Source organism: Bufo gargarizans, chromosome 7 (assembly GCF_014858855.1).
Source record: "Bufo gargarizans isolate SCDJY-AF-19 chromosome 7, ASM1485885v1, whole genome shotgun sequence".
Lineage (NCBI taxonomy): Eukaryota > Metazoa > Chordata > Amphibia > Anura > Bufonidae > Bufo > Bufo gargarizans.
The window spans coordinates 96287907-96308388 of record NC_058086.1 but is presented as its reverse complement, the minus strand read 5'-3'; the positions used below and the strand labels follow the sequence as shown (position 1 = coordinate 96308388).

The following is a 20482-nucleotide window of genomic DNA, read 5'->3' as shown; positions in this document are numbered from 1 at the left end:
AGCTAGAAAAGCTCTTGTTGACCTTAGCAAGAGTATTGAATCTAATATTTTATTCAGAATAGAACATAAATCACGGAACAAAAAGTTTAAACTGAGAAAATGTACCATTTTAAGGGAAAAATATGTTTAATCAGAATTTCATGGTATCAACAAATCCCCAAAAAGTTGGGACAAGGCCATTTTCACCACTGTGTGGCATCTCCCCTTCTTCTTACAACACTCAACAGACGTCTGGGGACCGAGGAGACCAGTTTCTCAAGTTTAGAAATAGGAATGCTCTCCCATTCTTGTCTAATACAGGCCTCTAACTGTTCAATCGTCTTGGGCCTTCTTTGTTGCACCTTCCTCTTTATGATGCGCCAAATGTTCTCTATAGGTGAAAGATCTGGACTGCAGACTGGCCATTTCAGTACCCGGATCCTTCTACTACACAGTCATGATGTTTTGATTGATGCAGAATGTGGTCTGGCATTATCTTGTTGAAAAATGCAGGGTCTTCCCGGAAAGAGATGACGTCTGGATGGGAGCACATGTTGTTCTAGAACCTGAATATATTTTTCTGCATTGATGGTGCCTTTACAGACATGCAAGCTGCCCATGCCACACGCACTCATGCAACCCCATACAATCAGAGATGCACGCTTCTGAACTGAGCGTTGATAACAACTTGGGTTGTCCTTGTCCTCTTTGGTCCGGATGACATGGCGTCCCAGATTTCCAAAAAGAACTTTGAATCGTGACTCGTCTGACCACAGAACAGTCTTCCATTTTGCCACACCATTTAAATGCTTGTGGATCTTTCTTAGAAATGGCTTCTTCTTTGCACTGTAGAGTTTCAGCTGGCAACGGCGGATGGCACGGTGGATTGTGTTCACTGACAATGGTTTCTGGAAGTATTCATGAGCCCATTCTGTGATTTCCTTTACAGTAGCATTCCTGTTTGTGGTGCAGTGTTGTTTAAGGGCCCGGAGATCACGGCCATCCAGTATGGTTTTACGGCCTTGACCCTTACGCACAGAGATTGTTCCAGATTCTCCGAATCTTCGGATGATGTTATGCACAGTTGATGATGATAGATGCAAAGTCTTCCACTCTGAGAAGCTCTTTTTATACCCAATCATGTTGCCAATTGACCTAATTAGTGTTAATTGGTCTTCCAGCTCTTCGTTATGCTCAAATTTACTTTTTCCAGCCTCTTATTGCTACTCGTCCCAACTTTTTGGGGATTTTTTGACACCGCGAAAATTTCAATCAACGTATTTTTCCTTTAAAATGATACATTTACTCGGATTAAACGTTTGATCTGTCATCTACGTTCTATTACAAATAAAATATTGACATTTGCCATCTCCACATCATTGCATTCAGTTTTTATTTACAATTTGTTTAGTGTCCCAACTTTTTGGGAATCCAGTTTGTAATAACTGGCTCATAAATTCTCTGGATATGCCCAACCTTTTATCTGGGTCCAACCATTCATCAAGCAGCATATCTTATGTTTTCATTAATGGCAAAAACTCTGAAGCGCTAGGTTCTATAAAAAATAAAAATAAAAATCTTCTTGTATTAATGAATGGGGATTTTGGACTTCTTCGATACCAATTGTTGCTCTAACAGCTTTTAATAATTCATTCATCCTGTCTGTAGTGAAATAAAAACTTTGATTCTTCCACAATTTCTCCTTCAGATAAAGGATCTTTATCTTCCCACTGTTCTGATGAAGATGCTTCATCCTCTAGACCGTCGGAGTGCGAGGAGCAATTGACTGCCCTATTTTGGCATTTTTGGGAGGTTGCGGACCTGGATTCACACCTCTCATAGAAGCCAGTGAGGTTTTCACCTCCTCATGAATCATACAGTAGACCTGAATTCCTCCATGATAGAAACTCTTTACAGAGTTATATTTTTTAGTATATTCCTATAGCAAGATATGCATTTGATAATCTTCTTCGGCCTCTTCTGAGCCTCCTTAGAGACCTATTAGTAAGAGAGCAATCCAGTATAAAAGATGCCTGTTAATCCACACTTAGTGTGTGTATACACACACACACACACACACACACACACCATACACTATATACCAGTGTTGGCGAACCTATGGCACGGGTGCCAGAGGCGGCACTCAGAGCCCTCTCTGTGGGCACCCACACCCTGAAAAAAGTCTAAGGCATGCCAGTATGCCTAACACTTTTCCTGCTATTCATCAGCGCCGGCACGCTATGAACAGCACAGGAAGCACACAGAATGTAGGCAGGCTTCTATAGCTAAATGATAAAGTACATAAAAGATATATTATATTGGACTGTAGTATTCAGGGTAAATTGCCGTGTTGGCACTTTGCGATAAAGAAGTGGGTTTTGGGTTGCAGTTTGGGCACTTGGTCTCTAAAAGGTTCGCCATCACTGCTATATACAGTCAGGTCCATAAATATTGGAACATCAACACAATTCTAACATTTTTGGCTCTATACACCACCACAATGGATTTGAAATGAAACGAACAAGATGTGCTTTAACTGCAGACTATCAGCTTTAATTTGAGGTTATTTACATCCAAATCAGATGAACGATGTAGGAATTACAACAGTTTGCATATGTGCCTCCCACTTGTTAGGGGCCAAAAGTAATGGGACAATTGGCTTCTCAGTTGTTTCATGGTCAGGCGTGTGTTATTCCTTCATTATCCTAATTACAATGAGCAGATAAAAAGTCCAGAGTTAATTTCAAGTGTGCTTTTTGCATTTGGAATATGTTGCTGTCAACTCTCAAGATGAGATCCAAAGAGCTGTCACTATCAGTGAAGCAAGCCATCATTAGGCTGAAAAAAAAACAAAACAAACCTATCAGAGAGATAGCAAAAACATTAGGCTTAGCCAAAACAACTGTTTGGAACATTTGTAAAAAGAAGGAATGCACCGGTGAGCTCAGGCAAACCAGGTGCAGAACAGCGTGACACAGTCATGATCTGCATAGGTGGTATGCTGGAGTAGCATTCCAAATTGTGCTTGCAGTGGTGGCAAGATGAGGAGGACATGGAAGCAGGATTCACAGACTGAGAATGCGGAGGTGGCAGTGCAGTCACCTGGCCAAGTTGCTGGTGTGGCTGGGCAGGAACCACATTTACCCAGAGGGCTATAAAGGACATATATTGTCTTTGACCGTAGTTACAGCTCCACACGTCAACGCTGCCGTAAACTTTAGCAGACACCAAAAGGCTTAAGGACTGACCCAACTTCTGTTCAACATACGTGTGCAGGGCTGGTGCAGCCTTTTTGGAGACTTGGGACTCTCCACCTGGCTCGGCACAAGCCATTAGTTCTCTGAAAGGTGCAGAGTCCATCACATGGAAAGGGAGGGACTGTAGTACCAGCAGCTTCTGCACTGTTGGATAAGTGCATGCATACTATAATCTTTCTGAAATAACCTTGGTGATGGTTTGCTGGTGAAATGTGTGACAAGGAGCTCAGCAGCCTGCCAGGTCTGGCACACAGGAAGCCCCGCCCTCATGGACATCTCACCAGGAGCAACTCCAGACTAAACAGCACATGTGTACAGGAGTTGTGGTAATGTCACAGTCATGTGATCAGCAATGTGTATGTGAGGAGTTAAAAACTCATAAGGCTCCGTGTGGGACTGTGCTGGGTATGAAGGTTCCTTAGTGGAGCAAATATAAAGCAAAGTTTTCTATATGCAATGGGCACCACGCGGCACAGCTGTGTGTATGCAATGGGCACCACGTGGCACAGCTGTGTGTATGCAATGGGCACCACGTGGCACAGCTGAGTGTATGCTCGATATGAAACAGAGCTACATATTGAGCTTTGTTATTGGAAAGGAGGCTGCTAATTTGTCAATTTGGGTGGGCTGCTGGGCCATTTGTTGAGCCACTCTGTGGAGGATGCCTGTATAGTGGGACTGCTATCTTCACCACTACTGCTAGTGGAGTGGCGGCCTGCTGTCACAAGACCGCAATTTCACCCCAGAACCAAGGACGAATGGATGTATTTATATATAAAAGAATGTAAACACCCCAAAATGTGTAGTATCATGCCACAAATTCAACCTAATTCCACAATCAAGGATTAATGGATTTGCTTATGTAAAAATAAAAATTAAATAAAAATGTTAACACCCCAAAACCTGTAGTATCAGACAGCATTTTCACCCTAATAACAGAATCAAGAATTAATGAAATTACTTATGTATAAAAGAATGCAAAAAAATCTAAAATATGCAGTATTTGAACACTTTTTAACCCCAATTAGTGCAGCATGGTGTAATAGAATAGCTTCTCTATTAGCCAAGCTTTACAATGTTTAACCTGTTAGGGACATAGGGCGTACCTGTACGCCCTGATGTCCTGGTACTTAAGGACACAGGGCGTACCATATTTTTCACCCCAATAGACGCACTCTCCCCCCCCCCCTCCAAAAAAAGTGGAGGAAAAGTGCCCCTGCGTCTTATGGGGAGAATGCTGGCAATTTACATTGCAGTCTGCGATGCTGCAGCATCGCACTCTGCGATATATTAGTGAGGAGGGGCTGTAGTAGGCGGGTAGAGCGGTGGGCAGTGCAGACCGCTCAGTATGTACTGTATTATACATAGTGTTAATCATAATATCTAAACTGAATAATGATGCGCTCCCCCTGCGCTTAACGGTAAGAGTACAGTGTCTGCACTACACGCCGCTCTCCCCTCCTACTACAGTCCCTCCTCCCTAGGAATCTGTGGATGGGATAATGATTGGGGGGGAAGGGGAGGTCTGTGGATGGCATTATGATGGGGGGGATCTGTGGATGGGACTGTTATGAGGGGATCTGTGGATGACACATATAGCAGTGTCATCCACAGATCCACCACCCTATAACAGTGCCATTCACAGATCCCCCCATCATAATGCCATCCACAGATCCCCCCCCCCCCCCCACAATCATAATGCCATCCACAGACCCCCATCATAATGCCATAATGCCATCTACAGACCCCCCATAACAGTGGAATTGGAATGCATTGTAAAGGGAATCAGCCCCAAAAGTTAATGTCCCACAGTGGGACAAAAAATAAAGTGAAAAAAAAAAAGTTTAAAAAAAAAGTTGAAAGACAAAAGTTTTCGGGGGGAAAACTTTATTTTTTCAACTTTTTTTCACTTTTATTTTTTGACCTAACCCCTCAGATGAACACCCTAAACAATTAAAACTGTGCTAAACCATTTTTTTGTCACCTTATATCACAAAAAGTACAACAGTAAGCGATCAAAAAGGCGTATGCCCACCAAAATAGTACCAAAAGCTGAGCAGATTGACATACAGTTTGCAGGAAATTCAGTGTAATTTATTGATTAAGACCACCACTGCTATATAACATCCTCCTCTCCGATTAGAAAGTATTTGAAGGTGACAGGTTATAATATACTGAAAATAACATTCTAGCAATTTGCAACCTCTGTAAATCAGGAAATTTAAATTACTCACTTGATGACACATTTCCAGGTGTTTGCATGCAGGGTGTGATCCATTTTTGAGACAACTGAACAAATATCTATAAATGTATGTATAACTACGAAGAAAAAATAGAACAGAATTTATCACAACCAAAACTACGTTATAATGCTCCCTGTCAGCGTCAAATATTATTTATTTATTTTTACTGTAAAGAAAGTGGCTGGGAGCTGGACACAACTGATAAATGTGTACTGCACATGCCCGGCTTCCATCAACTAATAGCACCGGACTCAAAATCTATTATTCATAGTTTTTCTGTCTGGTTCCATTTGTAATCAGACATTATAAGTGATGTGTCAGATGTACTTGAACGATCCAATAGAAAACTATGGAATCGGTTCTAGCTACAGTTTCCCTCTGGCATTTTCTGCACCTCGCCAGGGAAAACTGAGCCGAATCACTGGATATATGTAAAGCGGGCCTTAGGCCCCTTTCACACGGGCGAGTATTCTGCGCGGGTCCAATGTGCGAGTTGCATGCATTGCACCCGCACTGAATCCTGACCCATTCATTTCTATGGGGCTGTTCACATGAGCGGTAATTTTCACGCATCACTTGTGCGTTGCGTGAAAAATCGCAGCATGTTCTATATTGTGCGTTTTCCACGCAACGTAGGCCCCATAGAAGTGAATTGGGCTGCATGAAAATCGCAAGCAGTCGCAAGCAAGTGCGGATGAGGTGCGATTTTCGCGAACGGTTGCTAGGAGACGATCAGGATGGAGACCCGATCATTTTATTATTTTCCCTTATAACATGGTTATAAAGGGAAAATAATAGCATTCTGAATACAGAATGCATAGTACAATAGCGCTGGAGGGGTTAAAAAAAAATTACAACTAAAATTAACTCACCTTAATCCACTTGCTCGCGCAGCCGGCATCTTTTCTGTCTCTTTGATGATTGCAGTCAAAGGACCTGTGGTGACGTCACTCGGTCATCACATGATCAATCACATGATCCATCACCATGGTAAAAGATCATGTGACGGACCATGTGATGACCGGAGTGATGTCACCACAGGTCCTTTGACTGCAATCAGCAAAGAAAGACAGAAGAGATGCCGGCAACGCGAGCAAGTGGATTAAGGCGAGTAAAATTATTTTTATTTTTTTAACCCATCCAGCGCTATTGTACTATGCATTCTGTATTCAGAATGATATTATTTTCCCTTATAACCATGTTATAAAGGGAAAATAATACAATCTACAGAACGCCGATCCCAAGCCCGAACTTCTGTGAAGAAGTAAGGGTTTGGGTACCAAACATAGCGATTTTTCTCACGCGTGTGCAAAACGCATTACAATGTTTTGCAATTGCGCAGAAAAATCGTGCATGTTCCTGCAACGCACCCGCACCTTTTCCTGCAACGCCCCGTGTGAAACCAGCCTTACTGTTCCATGGCAAATAAGTGATATTCAGAAGTAATTTCTCAGAGCCTACCAGAAACCATGCATGAAATTTCGTTGGCTGATTCTGATTCACTTAGAGTAGTTTTATCCAGCAGTTCCATCAACTGCTTTTCAAGGGAGACAGCTTCTTTAAATAGGGCTTGAAGTAAATCTGAAACCAGATGGAGTCTTCCACAATAAACGGAGTCACTATCCTAGGAAACAAATGGCTTTGTTATTATCAAATAATAAATTAAAGGGAGTCCGTCACCTCCATATGGCCATATACAGTGCTTGTATTGTCATGTAGCACACCTATTACAGATTGTAACAGTACCTTTGTCTTTGTCTTTAGACTTGCACCAGCAGGAAAAACTGAGTTTAATTCATATGCAAATGAGCACTCGCAAGTGCTCAGGCAGGAGTTCAGTGTGTAGGTGCCCAGGATGCTCTGCCTTCTTTCAGCATTACTCCTCCCCAGTCTCTGCATTTGCCCGCCCTCCAAGTCTCTTGCCTCATCGATAGGTCTGGACTTGAGGGCGGGCAAAGGAAGAGGCTGAGGAGGAGTAAAGTAAAAAGAAAGCAGAGCAGCCTGGGCACCTACACACTGAACGCCACCCCTGGGCACTTACGAGTGCTCATTTGCATATGAATTAAACTCAGTTTTTCCTGCTGGTGCAAGTCTAAAGACAAAGACAAAGGTACCGTTACAATCCTGTATAGGTGTGCTACAGAGCCATGTAAGCACTGTATATGGCCATAAGGAGGTGACAGACTCCCTTTAAGTAACAGTAACATTACTTTGGTGAAATGCACTTACTTGTCAACAAAATATTTCCTACATTAACCCCTTCAGTACAGAGCTACTTTTCACTTTAAATCCCAGGCCGATTTTTGCAAATCTGTAACCCTTTAAGTAACAGTAACATTACTTTGGTGAAATGCACTTACTTGTCAACAAAATATTTCCTACATTAACCCCTTCAGTACAGAGCTACTTTTCACTTTAAATCCCAGGCCGATTTTTGCAAATCTGACGTATAACTTTTTGTAGTAATAACTTTGGAAATCTTTTTTATCCAAGCTATTCTGAGACGGTTTTCTTGTGACACATTGTACTTCATGTTAGTGATAAGAGTCAATATATTTTACCTTTATTTATAAAAAATCCCAAAATTAGAGAAAATTTTAAAAAATTAATTGTTTTCTAAATATGAAGTTCTCTGCTTTTATGGCAGATGGTAGAGATACCTCACAAAATAGTTATTACTCTACATTTTCCACTTTATGTTTGCATCTTTTTGCAAATGTCATTTTATTTCTTACGACAATTTTCAACAAAATTTTCAACAAAATTTCCCAAACCATTTTAAGCACCAATTCAGTTATAAAGTGATTTTCAGGGGCTTAAGCAATGGAAACCACACATAACTGACCCCATTTTAGAAACTCTACACCTAAATTATTTGTTAACCCTTGAGGTGTTCGACAAGAATTAAAGGAAAATGGAGGTGGAATTTATGTTAATCAATTTTTCTTGCAACACAGCAAGGGTCAAAATAACCCTCAAAATACATTACTCTGATTCTACAGGTTACAGAAATACCCCGTATGTAGTAGCAAACTGCTGTCGGGCACATGGCAGTGGTCAGATGGAAAGGAGCGCCATATGATTTTTGGAGGTAGATTTTGCTAGAAAGGCTTTTGGGCACCATTTTGTATTTTAAGAGATCCTGATGTACCCCTACAGTGGAAACAAATCAAGAAACTGACCTCCATTTGAAAAAAACAATACCCCTCAAAGAATATATTAAGGGGTGTACTGAGGACTTTGCCGAGTACTAAGCATTTTACGGAATTTGGAAACAATTGGCTGCGAAAATTAAAATTTTCCTTTCTTCCAATGAAATGTTGCTTTAGCCACAAATCTTTCCTTTTCACAAGGGGTAAAAGGAGAAAAAATACCCCATAATTTGTTACCCATTTTCTCCTGAATACAGCAACATCCCATATGTGGTGGCAAACTGCTGTGGGGGCACATGGCAGGAATCAGGAAGGAAGGAACGCCATAAGGCTTTTGCAGTGCAGATTTTGATGGATTGGTTTACGGGTGCCTTGGTTTTTATTTCTTGAGTGACTGTCTTATGTGGGGGTTAATTTTTTTGCGGGATGAGGTGAATTTCTTTGGTACCATTTCGGGGTATATATGACTTTTTGATCACTCGATTTCATGCATTTTGTAAGGCGAGGTGACAAAGGACTGTTCTGGCATAGTTTTTATTTTATTTTTACAGCGTTCACCTGACAGACTATATCATGTGATATTTTTATAGCGCAGGTTGTTATGGATTCGGGCATGCCCAATGTTCTATTTTTTTATTTTTGTTAAGTTTTACACAGTGAAAGCATTTTTTGAATAGCATAAAATCTTGTTTTTGTGTTGCCATGTTCTGAGAGCCATATGTATTTTTTTATTTTTCTGGTGATTGTCTTAGGTAGGGTCTCATTTTGTGCAGGATGAGTTGAATGTTTGATGGTACCATTTTGGGGTACATACAACTTTTTGATCACTTGGCATTACACTTTTTGTGAAGCAAGGTGGTTGTTTTGGCACAGTTTTTATTTTTGTTACAGTGTTCACCTGACAGGGTATATTGTGCTATTTTTATAGAGCAGGTTGTTACGGACACGGGGATACCTAATATGTCTATTATTTTTAGTTTTACACAGTAAAAGCATTTTTGACACGAAAAACATTTTGTTTTTGTGTTGCCATTTTCTGTGCCATATTACTTATTTTTTGAGCAATTGTCTTAGCGAAGCAAGGTGACCAGAAAATAGCTGTTTTGGCACAATTTTTCTTTTATGTAAAACTTTTTAAAAACTTTTCTTTTACATCTGCATTGGCTGTAAGTGTATTACACAGTTTAAAACACAGCCTGCTTGCCTGTGAGACCCAGCGGGTTGGGTCTCACAGGCCTACATGGAAGGAAGCTTCATGCCTATAGAAGGCATCGGGCTGCCTTTCCAACTATTGGGTCCCCATCACTTCAGAGCAGGGACCCGATGGGGACACTCCACAAACTTCGCACATGTCGCGGTCAGGGCAGACCGTGGCACAGCTAGGGTTAAATGCATCAACATTGTCAGTTTCACCGATGCCGATGCATACAGCAGGGGCACGGCTAACGGGAACAGCTAGGCCCCTGCTTATTGGGCAGGCGCAGCTCCTGCACCATCCCAATCAGCGTGCTGCAGCTGTACGGCGCTGGCATTTAAATCACAGTCCCTAGCACCATACAGTTACAGCGCTGGTATCCTACGGGTTAATATAACGTAACTGGATGTAAAGATACAGGTGACAATAAAAAAAAAAAATGTTATTTGTAGACCCAAAGTATTTTACATATGTTATACATGGAATAAGTTGTGTTACATTAACTGTTGCTTGTCTGGTGGAACCTTTTGATGAGTCGAGCATAACAATGGTTCATATTCATCTGGGTGAACTTCTCGTTCAGTTATTATGTAATACTGCTTCTTGCTTGGATTTAATTTGTCCTATAGGCCTCCTTGTTTACTTTACAATTTCTGTCTCTCATCCCCTCTCCTCTTTTTTTGTTGTCCTACCCATTTCCTTCACTTTTGCTTTTCTGTTATTGTGATTACTTAAAAATTCCCTAAAAATGTCTGTAAAACAAATGTCAAACATTTACTGCATCATTTTATACAAACAGTTCACCTTGCAGTGGGTGAAAGTGGCTATAAGAATCTGCAGCACAGATGATGGAAGAGACTGAATATTTTCAAAGGTCACTTGTTCTTCTATGGAACAGACATTGCGCACACAAATCGTTAATACTTCAATCCACCGAGTCATATCCTGGCAATTAAAATAAACACATTTACATATTAAAACCTAATACCTAATACCATAAAGTGAAGGAAAAAATGAATCAAGCCAGCAAAGGAAGCAATATGAACAACAACAATACATTAGTAAGTGGCTTGTATTGTTTTGTTTCTACATGATAAATGTCCCTTGCTGAAGTGCTAAAACCCCTTTATAACCGCTTTGAAAAAAAGTTGGCAGCCAGAATTGAGAAATATATTTTTCTAAGGCTACTTTCACACTAGCTTTTTTGCTGGATCCGGCAGGGTTCAGCAAAAACGCTTCTGTTACTGATAATACAACCATCTGCATCCGTTATGAATGGATCCGGTTGTATTAACTTTAACTTTGCCAAGACAGATCGTCATTAAGGCCATTGAAAGTCAATGAGGAACGGATCCATTTTCTATTGTATCAGAGAAAACGGATCCGTCCCCATTGACTTGCATTGGGGGTCATGATGGATCCGTCTTGCTCCACATCCCAGGACGGAAAGCAAAATACAAATTGCTGTGGTTTGCTCTCCGGTCTTGGAACGCAACTAAACAGAACGGAATGCACATTGGAACATTCCATTTAGTTTTGTCCCCATTAACAATGAATGGGGACAAAACTGAAGCGTTTTTTTCCGGTATTGAGCCCCTATGATGGAACTTAATACCTGAAAACGTAAACGCTAGTGTGAAAGTAGCCAAATGCAGCTTAAAAACATGAAAGCTACATAAATGATGATTTTGGCTTTCAAATAAAAAAATTCCACCTTTGCTTTTTGGGTCTTTCACAGCATTCATGGTGTGTTTATTCTGTGGGTTAGTATAATTACATCAATATACAATTTAAATTAACACTTACATAATCAGGTATGTGTCACATTCTTTTATACGCAGTCAACTGACATTATTATGACCAGAGGTTCCACAATATTTCTTTTAGGGAAGAGTAGTAATAATACGTATCTTAGCAATATTTTATGAATATTTTCAGACAATGAGGAGTAATTCAAATAAAAAAAATATTAGGCCTGCATAATGTTAAGAGATTGCTGTTGCTGTTATGTACTATGTTACTGTTTATGCAGGGAAACCACAAGTCTAAATTAACATCTTTTCCATCCTCTAGCCCCCTCTAACATACAGTCCCATATGTATATATGACAGCCCTCGACCTGTCCTTGTGGCTATGAAAACCCTATACAGTATCTGTGTGTAGGCAGTGTACGCAACAGCCATTCTTGGACTTGCCTAACACTAGTCTAGGTCAAAAGGTAACTGGAGATTGCAAGTACGACATGCTGCTTCCACAGCTGATTGCCAGCATGTAAACACTAGAATACTCTCCGCACTCTGGGTCACAAACACAGTCCTGTGAAATCTTCTCTGTCATAGTGAGATCATATTTTATATGAGGATGGCCAGTGTCCTATACAGAAGAGCAGCAAAACCCAGAGGAGCCAGTGCAGAAGATGGGAGTGGTAGTGGCCCTAATGTAGTGCTGTGGTAGCGTCAATTTGTAATACCCCACCAATTGCATCCCACCAGCAGTAAAACTACCCGGGATCCAGACACTGCGGTGAATTCTACTTGATCCCCTCGGTACAGGCTGTGGAGGGGATATGGCAGGCATGGCCTCTTCTCTGACCGGCAACTAAGACTTCTTTGTTGGTCTCAACATCCAAAACCGAAACCCCTCTCCACCGGGAACAACTTGCCGGTCCCAAAGCACCACTCCAGTATGGGGTCCCTGGGCCTAGGATTGTGCCAGAGGGGATCTTGCAGCCCTTCCCTCCGAAAAGATAAAGCACTCTAGCCACAGCTTATAGCAGTGATATCTTGATGCCTCGATCCTCCCCGCTGGGCGATGAAATAGAAGCCACGCCCGCAACCGACACACTGGCCGGTGTTGATCACTAGAAAGTTGTGGATCTGGCTCTGAAATTAGGACACCAGCATTTATTCAGCGGGTTTGGGTGGTTCGGGGTAGTTGCTCCACATCACGGCTGACCAGTCTCCTCCGCCTTCATGCGCATGTGATTGGCTTTTCAGCTATCTTCTCTAGCACTTCAATGAGATGGCAGCTTCTGGTGACAGGCAAACTCTAAATCCAAGGTACCAGAAGACTCTTCTGGCCCGAAGGCCCTTTGGTTTTGACAAAACAACAAACAGGAACTTGATTTAAGGTACCGGGCCCCTGCACCCAGGGGAACATCAGGCTGACACATCTTGACTGCTCCACAACTAGTAGTTCTCTCCATTTTCCACTCTGAAGGAACGATGCTACAATGTGGTGCAGATCCATGATGGTCTATTAACCCCTTTTATGTTGGTGCATAATGAATAGAGCATTTCTCCTTTATAGCAAGTGGCAAGTGTGAAACACGCCCACGGATCCTTGCCGACACAAGTTGGCTGTAGCTTCCACTAAATTTCCTCTGGCAAGCCAATAAGGTCTCTCACTCACACAACTGGGCCAACGATACCAAGGAACATTCCTGTTCGTGACACCAAATTAATCCAGCAAGCCCCTGAGCAGCCGGTGTAAAAGATAGGGATGGTAGTGGCACTGATATAGTGAGGCGCTAGTATCACTGTTTTGATTAAATGAACCAGGCGGAGATGGTTGAACATCTTCCTTTACTGAGGGGGAAGAAAAAAAAAAAAAAAAAAAAAAAAAAAAAAGGGATGGCAGCACATTCATCAGCAATTTGCAGGAAGTGCAATTTCTCTCCTCCCAGATGATGGGGTATGGTGGCTGGCAATGCGGCAAAAATGACACTCAAACTTGTTAGAATCCGATTGGTTGCTATGTGCAACTAAGCCACTTTTCCTTTACACAGATTTGATAAATATTCCAAGTACACTAGAAATTATGCAAAATTAACAATACTGATCATATGATCGGGCAGTTTTGTTAATACTGTGAATGCATTTTTCATCGAAAATTCTTATTAAACAATATATATTTATTGCATTGTCATTTTATATGATTTTAACCTTTTTAGTTTATGCATATTTTAAACATTAAATTAATTTTATTCAGTTTTTTTGGCGTAACTTACAGCCAACTCCAGGTTTTCCAAGCAACATACAAGCAGCTATATAAGGACTGATTCTGCGGGATTTCAGATATGGCTACTGAGGAAGAGGTTTGAACCTCCAAACGTGTTTAGCAGACAATCTGAAATACCCACCTAAATATTGCGAAAAAGAGATTAAAAATATTCTGAACATTATTGGCAAGTGATTACAAGTTTTCGAATACTTCTGGCAAATGCAATTATAAATCGAATTTTCGCTATCGGCTAACATTATAGCAGCTCTTCTGAAATCTTGCGAGATCACGAAACAGGATCCACAACCATCATGTGAGACGCCAAGCTACGGCAGAAACGAGCACAAGCACACAGGTGGATACCGAACAGAAGTGACAACTAAGGCACAGTGTTCAAGGGAGGTGAGTACATTGTACATTGAAAGGGACACCACTCCAATTAGTATAATACTACAATTCTACAATACAAGAAAAACAGTGAGTAGTAAACACACAAATACTTCTCACCAATGTACCCGACACGGATGCTTCTTTAAATCAAATTCCGGGCAAATATCAGGAGTTCAACTAAACAGATTGAACTTTATACTATTAATTTATGCCAAAACAAATGCTGTCTTAAAATCATTGTGACCACCAACATCCATACCCTTAAACTGAGGGTGGCAGAGATGTATCCTGAAACATTCATGGATTACTATTGATTACTGTTGCCTGTTGCCATTGACAACTACTGTCACTGATAATCATTGATACTAACAAGTGCTGCAACTAACAAGTGCTACTTCAAGAGGGGCCTGGATGTATTTCTGGAGCGTAATAATATTACAGGCTATAGCTACTAGAGAGAGATCGTTGATCCAGGGATTTATTCTGATTGCCTGATTGGAGACGGGAAGGAATTTTTATTCCCTTAAAGTGAGGAAAATTGGCTTCTACCTCACAGGGGTTTTTTGCCTTCCTCTGGATCAACTTGCAGGATGACAGGCCGAACTGGATGGACAAATGTCTTTTTTCGGCCTTATGTACTATGTGTTACTATGTTACTCTATTTCTACTATTATTATTGATGAATACAAGTATTTATGACATTTGCTGCTACCAACAACAATGACTGCTTCTACCCTACTGCTGCTATTTAATAAACCGCTGCTTCAGTTATTGTCGCTAAAGATTGTTATTATCGACAACATCTGTTGCTTTCAGCAATCACTACTTCAATATTGCTGCTATCAATAATTACCATCAACATTGACGCTACAAACCATTTTTTACATTTCAGTATTTTATATTGTAGTAAATTTTATTTAGATTGCTGTTTTTAAACCATTGTTGTTGAAATTATTTTGTAATATTGCTATAATAAATAATATTTCATCAACCCTTGATCACCCAATATAACCAGATGAGCAGTGCCTGCTATATTTAAAAACATATATTACACTAATGTGTGATTGGGTGAAATCACTATTAAGCAAGAGCACCCGTCCTTTGATACCAGGAAAGTGAGCCGCTATATATTTTTTTAATCAGCTTGCTGAAATTTGCCTGATCCCAGCTGGGCAGTAACACATTTTAATGCTTGGTGCTTAGGTTGCGGTGCAGGTTGGAGCAGTCACAGCACTGCCCCAGATAGGTAGTGTTGGAGGATTCGCACACCAATCAGACCACGCTCTTGGTAGGCGATATTAGAAGGCAAGAGGAGGGTACCCACTGCCCGCCACACTCTCCAGTGCCAATGAGCACACGGACTGGTGGATTTCCACTAAAGATGTGTCCACAATTTTGTTATGGATTTTAAACTTTGCATCAAAAGGTATATTTCCACTATGAATTGCTTATACAAGTGTGTAGATGAAATCTGTTTACACACTATTCCTCGGTGCTTGTCACATGCAGTCATATCCTATAGCTGGTAATTCAAATGAAATAAGATGATGAAATGAGTAGGAGCCCTTTTCATGCATATGGCTCAGATCTCATTAGCCCAGAGGAATCCATCCTCATCTGTTTCTTATCACAAAAAAAGGAAAGACAAAGAAGAAGGTTGGGAAAATAATCACTCTTTCTGCTTTTTAGTTCAGAAAGCAAAGGAAAGAGCAAATCCTAAGGAGGACAGAGTCTAAATGAAGCCATTAAAGGTCTGAATGGGGGTAAAAGGACACTTTTTTGTTAATGTTGGATAACAACTTTAAGGTGAAAAATGGCTGTCTGACGCATATGAAGGCACCCTTGAGATTAGAACAAAAGTTATGTTTTAGATTTGCTGGATAATATTTTCATTGATAGGGTTTATTGGCCTATATGGTATTGGATCTTACAGTACTCGGGAATAAACAGAGCATGCTCAGAAGCTAAGAGTGCTCTGTGCACAGTGGATGTCAACTGTGTTACACATCTGGAACTCGTAGCAGTTAGTCCTGCCATGTAGCTCCTCAATAACTGTGGTTCGTAGCACCACAGCATCTGAAAGGTTAGACAGTGTCCCCCCAAACCCCACCCCAAATCACCCCAAAAATGCAGCCCTGGAAAAGCCGTTTGAGGGTGCATATCTTTGTTCAAAATGTGAGCAAATTACACCCACTTGCAATCGCACATCGAATATCTAAATGGGCGAATTTCAACACCGAGAAGCGTTGACAATTTGGAAAAGAGTTTGCTGCTCACTGAGCAAGCACTCTAGAGGGTAGATGTGGGGGAGGGTGGTAGCAAGGAGGCTGAGGAAAGTGAGGTAGCTAGCTGGGTAACAGTTAGAAAGTGGGGTAGAGGGAAGAGTGCAAGGGAGGCTAGCCCTGATCTGAAACACCACAACAAATTTGCACGGTTGGCAGATGAGGGGGATGTCGGTTCAGGGAGAGCACGGCTGCAGCCAGACACTTCCTCACAAACTGAGTATCAAAAACAGGCGAGTTTCAACACCGAGGAGGCGTTGACAATTTAGAAAAGAGTTTGCTGCTCACTCAGCAAGCACTCTATGAGGTAGTTGAGGGGGGAGTATGAAAGCAAGGAGGCTGAGGAAAGTGAGGTAGCTAGCTGGGTAACAGTTAGAAAGCAGAGTAGAGAAAAGAATGCAAGGGAGGCTAGCCTTGATCTGTCACACCCCAACAAGTTTGCACGGTTGGCAGATCAGGGGGATGTCGGTTCAGGGAGAGCACGGCTGCAGCCAGACACTTCCTCTGCCAGTCAGGGGAATATCAGCTCCAGTAAGCAGGGTACCAGGAGAGCAGCGCAGGCCAGACAGGTGCTGGTAGTGGGAGACTCAATTATTAGGGGTACAGATAGGGAGATCTGTCACAAAGACCGGAATTGTCAAACAGTGTGTTGTCTTCCTGGCGCTCAAGTTAAACACATTGCGGATTGGGTTGACAGATTACTGGGGGGGGGGGGGGGGGCTGGAGAAGATCAAGCAGTCATGCTCCATATCGGAGACAATGACAAAGTTAAAGGTAGGTGGAGCATCCTTAAAAATGATTTTAGGGATTTAGGTCAAAAAGCTTATGACAAGGACCTCAAAAGTTAGTATTTTCCCAAATACTACTGGTACCACGAGCCACACAAGAAAGGCAGCGGGTGATTAGGGAGGTTAACAAGTGGCTTAAGAAATGGTGTAGGAAGGAGGGGTTTGGGTTCCTGGAGAAGTGGGTCGACTTATCTCTCGGCTACAGGCACTATCATAGGGATGGGCTGCACCTCAATGGGGAAAAGGGAAGATGTGTTGGGGGAGAAGATGGCTAGAAGGTTGGAGGAGTGTTTAAAGGGCTTCTGTTACCCCACTAAAGTAATTTTTTTTGGGGGGCTAGTTAAATTCCTTATACTGCAATATATGAATATATAATGGTGTTACTTACTTTCCTTCAGCAGTTTGTTATAAAAATGAACTTTTATAATATGTAAATTAGGTCTCTACCAGCAAGTAGGGCGTCTACTTGCTGGTAGCCGCCGCAAAAAAACACCCCCTCGTTGTGTTGATCGACAGGGCCAGCCGCGATCTCCTCCTCCGGCCGGCCCTGTCAGCATTTCAAAAAACGCGCGCCTGTGTTCATTCGGTGCAGGCGCACTGAGATGAGGAGGCTCGTCTCCTCAGCACTCCCTCAGTGCGCCGATGACGTCTTCTCTTTCGGTGATGTCATCGGCGCAGGCGCTCTGAGGAAGTTCTGAGGAGACGAGCCTCCTCATCTCAGAGCGCCTGCGCCGAATGAACACAGGCGCGCGATTTCCGGCCGGAGGAGGAGATCGCGGCTGGCCCCGTCAATTAACACGACGAGGGGGCGTTTTTTTGCGGCGGCTACCAGCAAGTAGACGCCCTACTTGCTGGTAGAGACCTAATTTACATATTATAAAAGTTCATTTTTATAAGAAATTGCTGAAGGAAAGTAAGTAACACCATTATATATTCATATATCGCAGTATAAGGAATTTAACTAGCCCCCAAAAAATAAAATGACTTTAGTGGGGTGACAGAAGCCCTTTAAACTAGGGAGTGGGGGGGAGGGTAATTACGTTATAGGATGGGTAGATGGTGCAGATAGAGAACAGGGGGCAAGGTAATGGGACTGTAGGAGGAATAGAAGGAGGGACTAGTACAGCTCAGAAGAAAAAGTGTAGGGTAAAAAAAATATACATAAACATCTTGGGCTACTTTCACACTAGCGTTCATGGGTCCGTTCGTGAGCTCCGTTTGAAGGAGCTCACGAGCGGACCCAAACGCCTCCGTCCAGCCCTGATGCAGTCTGAATGGAGCAGATCCGCTCAGACTGCATCAGTCTGGCGGCGTTCAGCCTCCGCTCCGCTCGTCTCCGCACGGACAGGCGGACAGCTGAACGCTGCTTGCAGCGTTCAGCTGTCCGCCTGGCCGTGCGGAGGCGAGCAGATCCGTTCAGACTTACAATGTAAGTCAATGGGAACGGAGCCGCTTGAGGATGTCACCCTATGGCTCAATCTTCAAGCGGATCCGTCCCCCATTGACTTTACATTGAAAGTCTGAACGGATCCGCTCAGGCTGCTTTCACACTTAGAATTTTTTCTAAGTTATTAATGCAGACGGATCCAAACTGAACGGAGCCTCCGTCTGCATTAATATGATCGGATCCATTCAGAACGGATCCGATCAAGCGCAAGTGTGAAAGTAGCCTTAAATGTATGAAAACTAATGCCAGAAGCCTGACTAATAAAACTGGGGAACTGGAATTAGTGATGTGTAAGGAGGACTATGATATAGTGGGAATAACTGAGACATGGCTGGAAAATAGCTATGACTGGGCAGTTAATGAACAAGGTTACAGTATGTTTGGGGGGGAATATCGCCAAAACCGGAGAGCGGGAGAGGTCTGCCTTTATGTAAAGTCCTGTCTAAAGTCCGCACTCCGGGGAGATATATATGAGAGACATGAACAAGTGGAGACACTGTAGGTAGAAATACATGAAGGCAAAAAACAATAAATTACTAATAGGAGTTTATTATAAACCACCCAATATACCAGAGTCAACAGAAAATCTACTACTAAACGAGATAGACGAGGCGGCAAATCATAATGAGGTGGTTTATTATGGGGGACTTCAAATACCCAGGGAAACGGAAACTTGTATATCTCATAAAGGAAACAGGTTCTTGGCAATAACCAAATACTTATATTAACCATATACAAAGACAATAACCAACAAAAGACTTGGCAATAACCAAAAAAACAAAAAAAAAAACAAATAACCTTTCCTGGTTCAGGACCCGACTAGAGACACGGCCATACTAGACTTTGTATTAAACAATAAACCTGACAGAACAACAGACGTGCAGGTTGGGGGGACACCTGGTAAATAGTGACCATAAAGTAATAACCTTCCAATTATCATTCAAAAGAGTGATACTTCAAGGAGGAACAAAAATACCAAACTTCAAAAAAGCTAAATTTAGCCAACTAAGAGAGGCCAAAGGCCTAACTAACTGGGACAAAGTCCTCAAAAATAAAAAAATACAGCCACAAAATAGGATATTTTTAAAAGCATCTTAAAATTTCCTTTAACTTATTGGAATAAAAGGTTAAGGAACAAGAAAAAAAACAAACAAATGTGGATAAATAGAACTGTAAAGAAAGCAATAAATAGTAAAAAGTATAAATCTGAAGGTGTCGGCCCTCTACAGAGTAATGAGGGGGAAGTTGCAGAGAGCGATGAGGAGAAAGCCAAGCTATTAAATATTTTTTTCTTGCGAATACAGAAAATTCTGAATTCACTGAAGAATTCAAACTCAAAAGAAGATACGCGTGGCACTTCTGCCATTAGTGATGCGGTGCGCGTGTCCCGGAGAAGATCCACAGATAATTGTCAAACATGTTTGACAAAGGCTCACAGCAGCCAAAACGCGTCACTTACCACATGTATGTGACCATTAAATCTACTTGAAAATTACAATTAGAGCGAGTGCTGGTCCTTTCTATACAATTATCTGAAGAAAATAAACGGTCAGATGAAATGCAGAAAGTAATAAGTAAATTCCCCATTAAAAGTGCCCCGTCTGACCCAGGAAGAGAATCCTAAGAGAATTAAGTAAGGTCATAGCCAGACCCCTATTTCTGATATTTAAGGACTCTGTACTGACAGGGAGTGTTCCACAGGATTGGCACATAGCAAATGTAGTGTCAATATTCAAAATGGGTCTAA

The 20482-nt window shown here is 41.8% G+C and overlaps 1 protein-coding gene across 4 annotated transcripts in view; it reads right to left on the bottom strand.

The window, feature by feature from the left end:
* C7H1orf112 (chromosome 7 C1orf112 homolog) overlaps positions 1-20482 on the bottom strand; it is a 674745-nt gene that overhangs the window by 597734 nt on the left and 56529 nt on the right. For all 4 annotated transcript variants that reach the window (XR_006390915.1, XM_044302156.1, XM_044302158.1 and 1 more), the window contains 3 exons: positions 10631-10771; positions 6941-7103; positions 5471-5555 (listed from right to left, as the gene is read on the bottom strand). Coding sequence is in view for 3 of the 4 variants with exons in the window: in XM_044302156.1 (XP_044158091.1) it covers positions 5471-5555; positions 6941-7103; positions 10631-10771 (389 nt within the window). In the remaining variant the exon portion in view is untranslated. The remainder of the gene's footprint in view (positions 1-5470; positions 5556-6940; positions 7104-10630; positions 10772-20482) is intronic.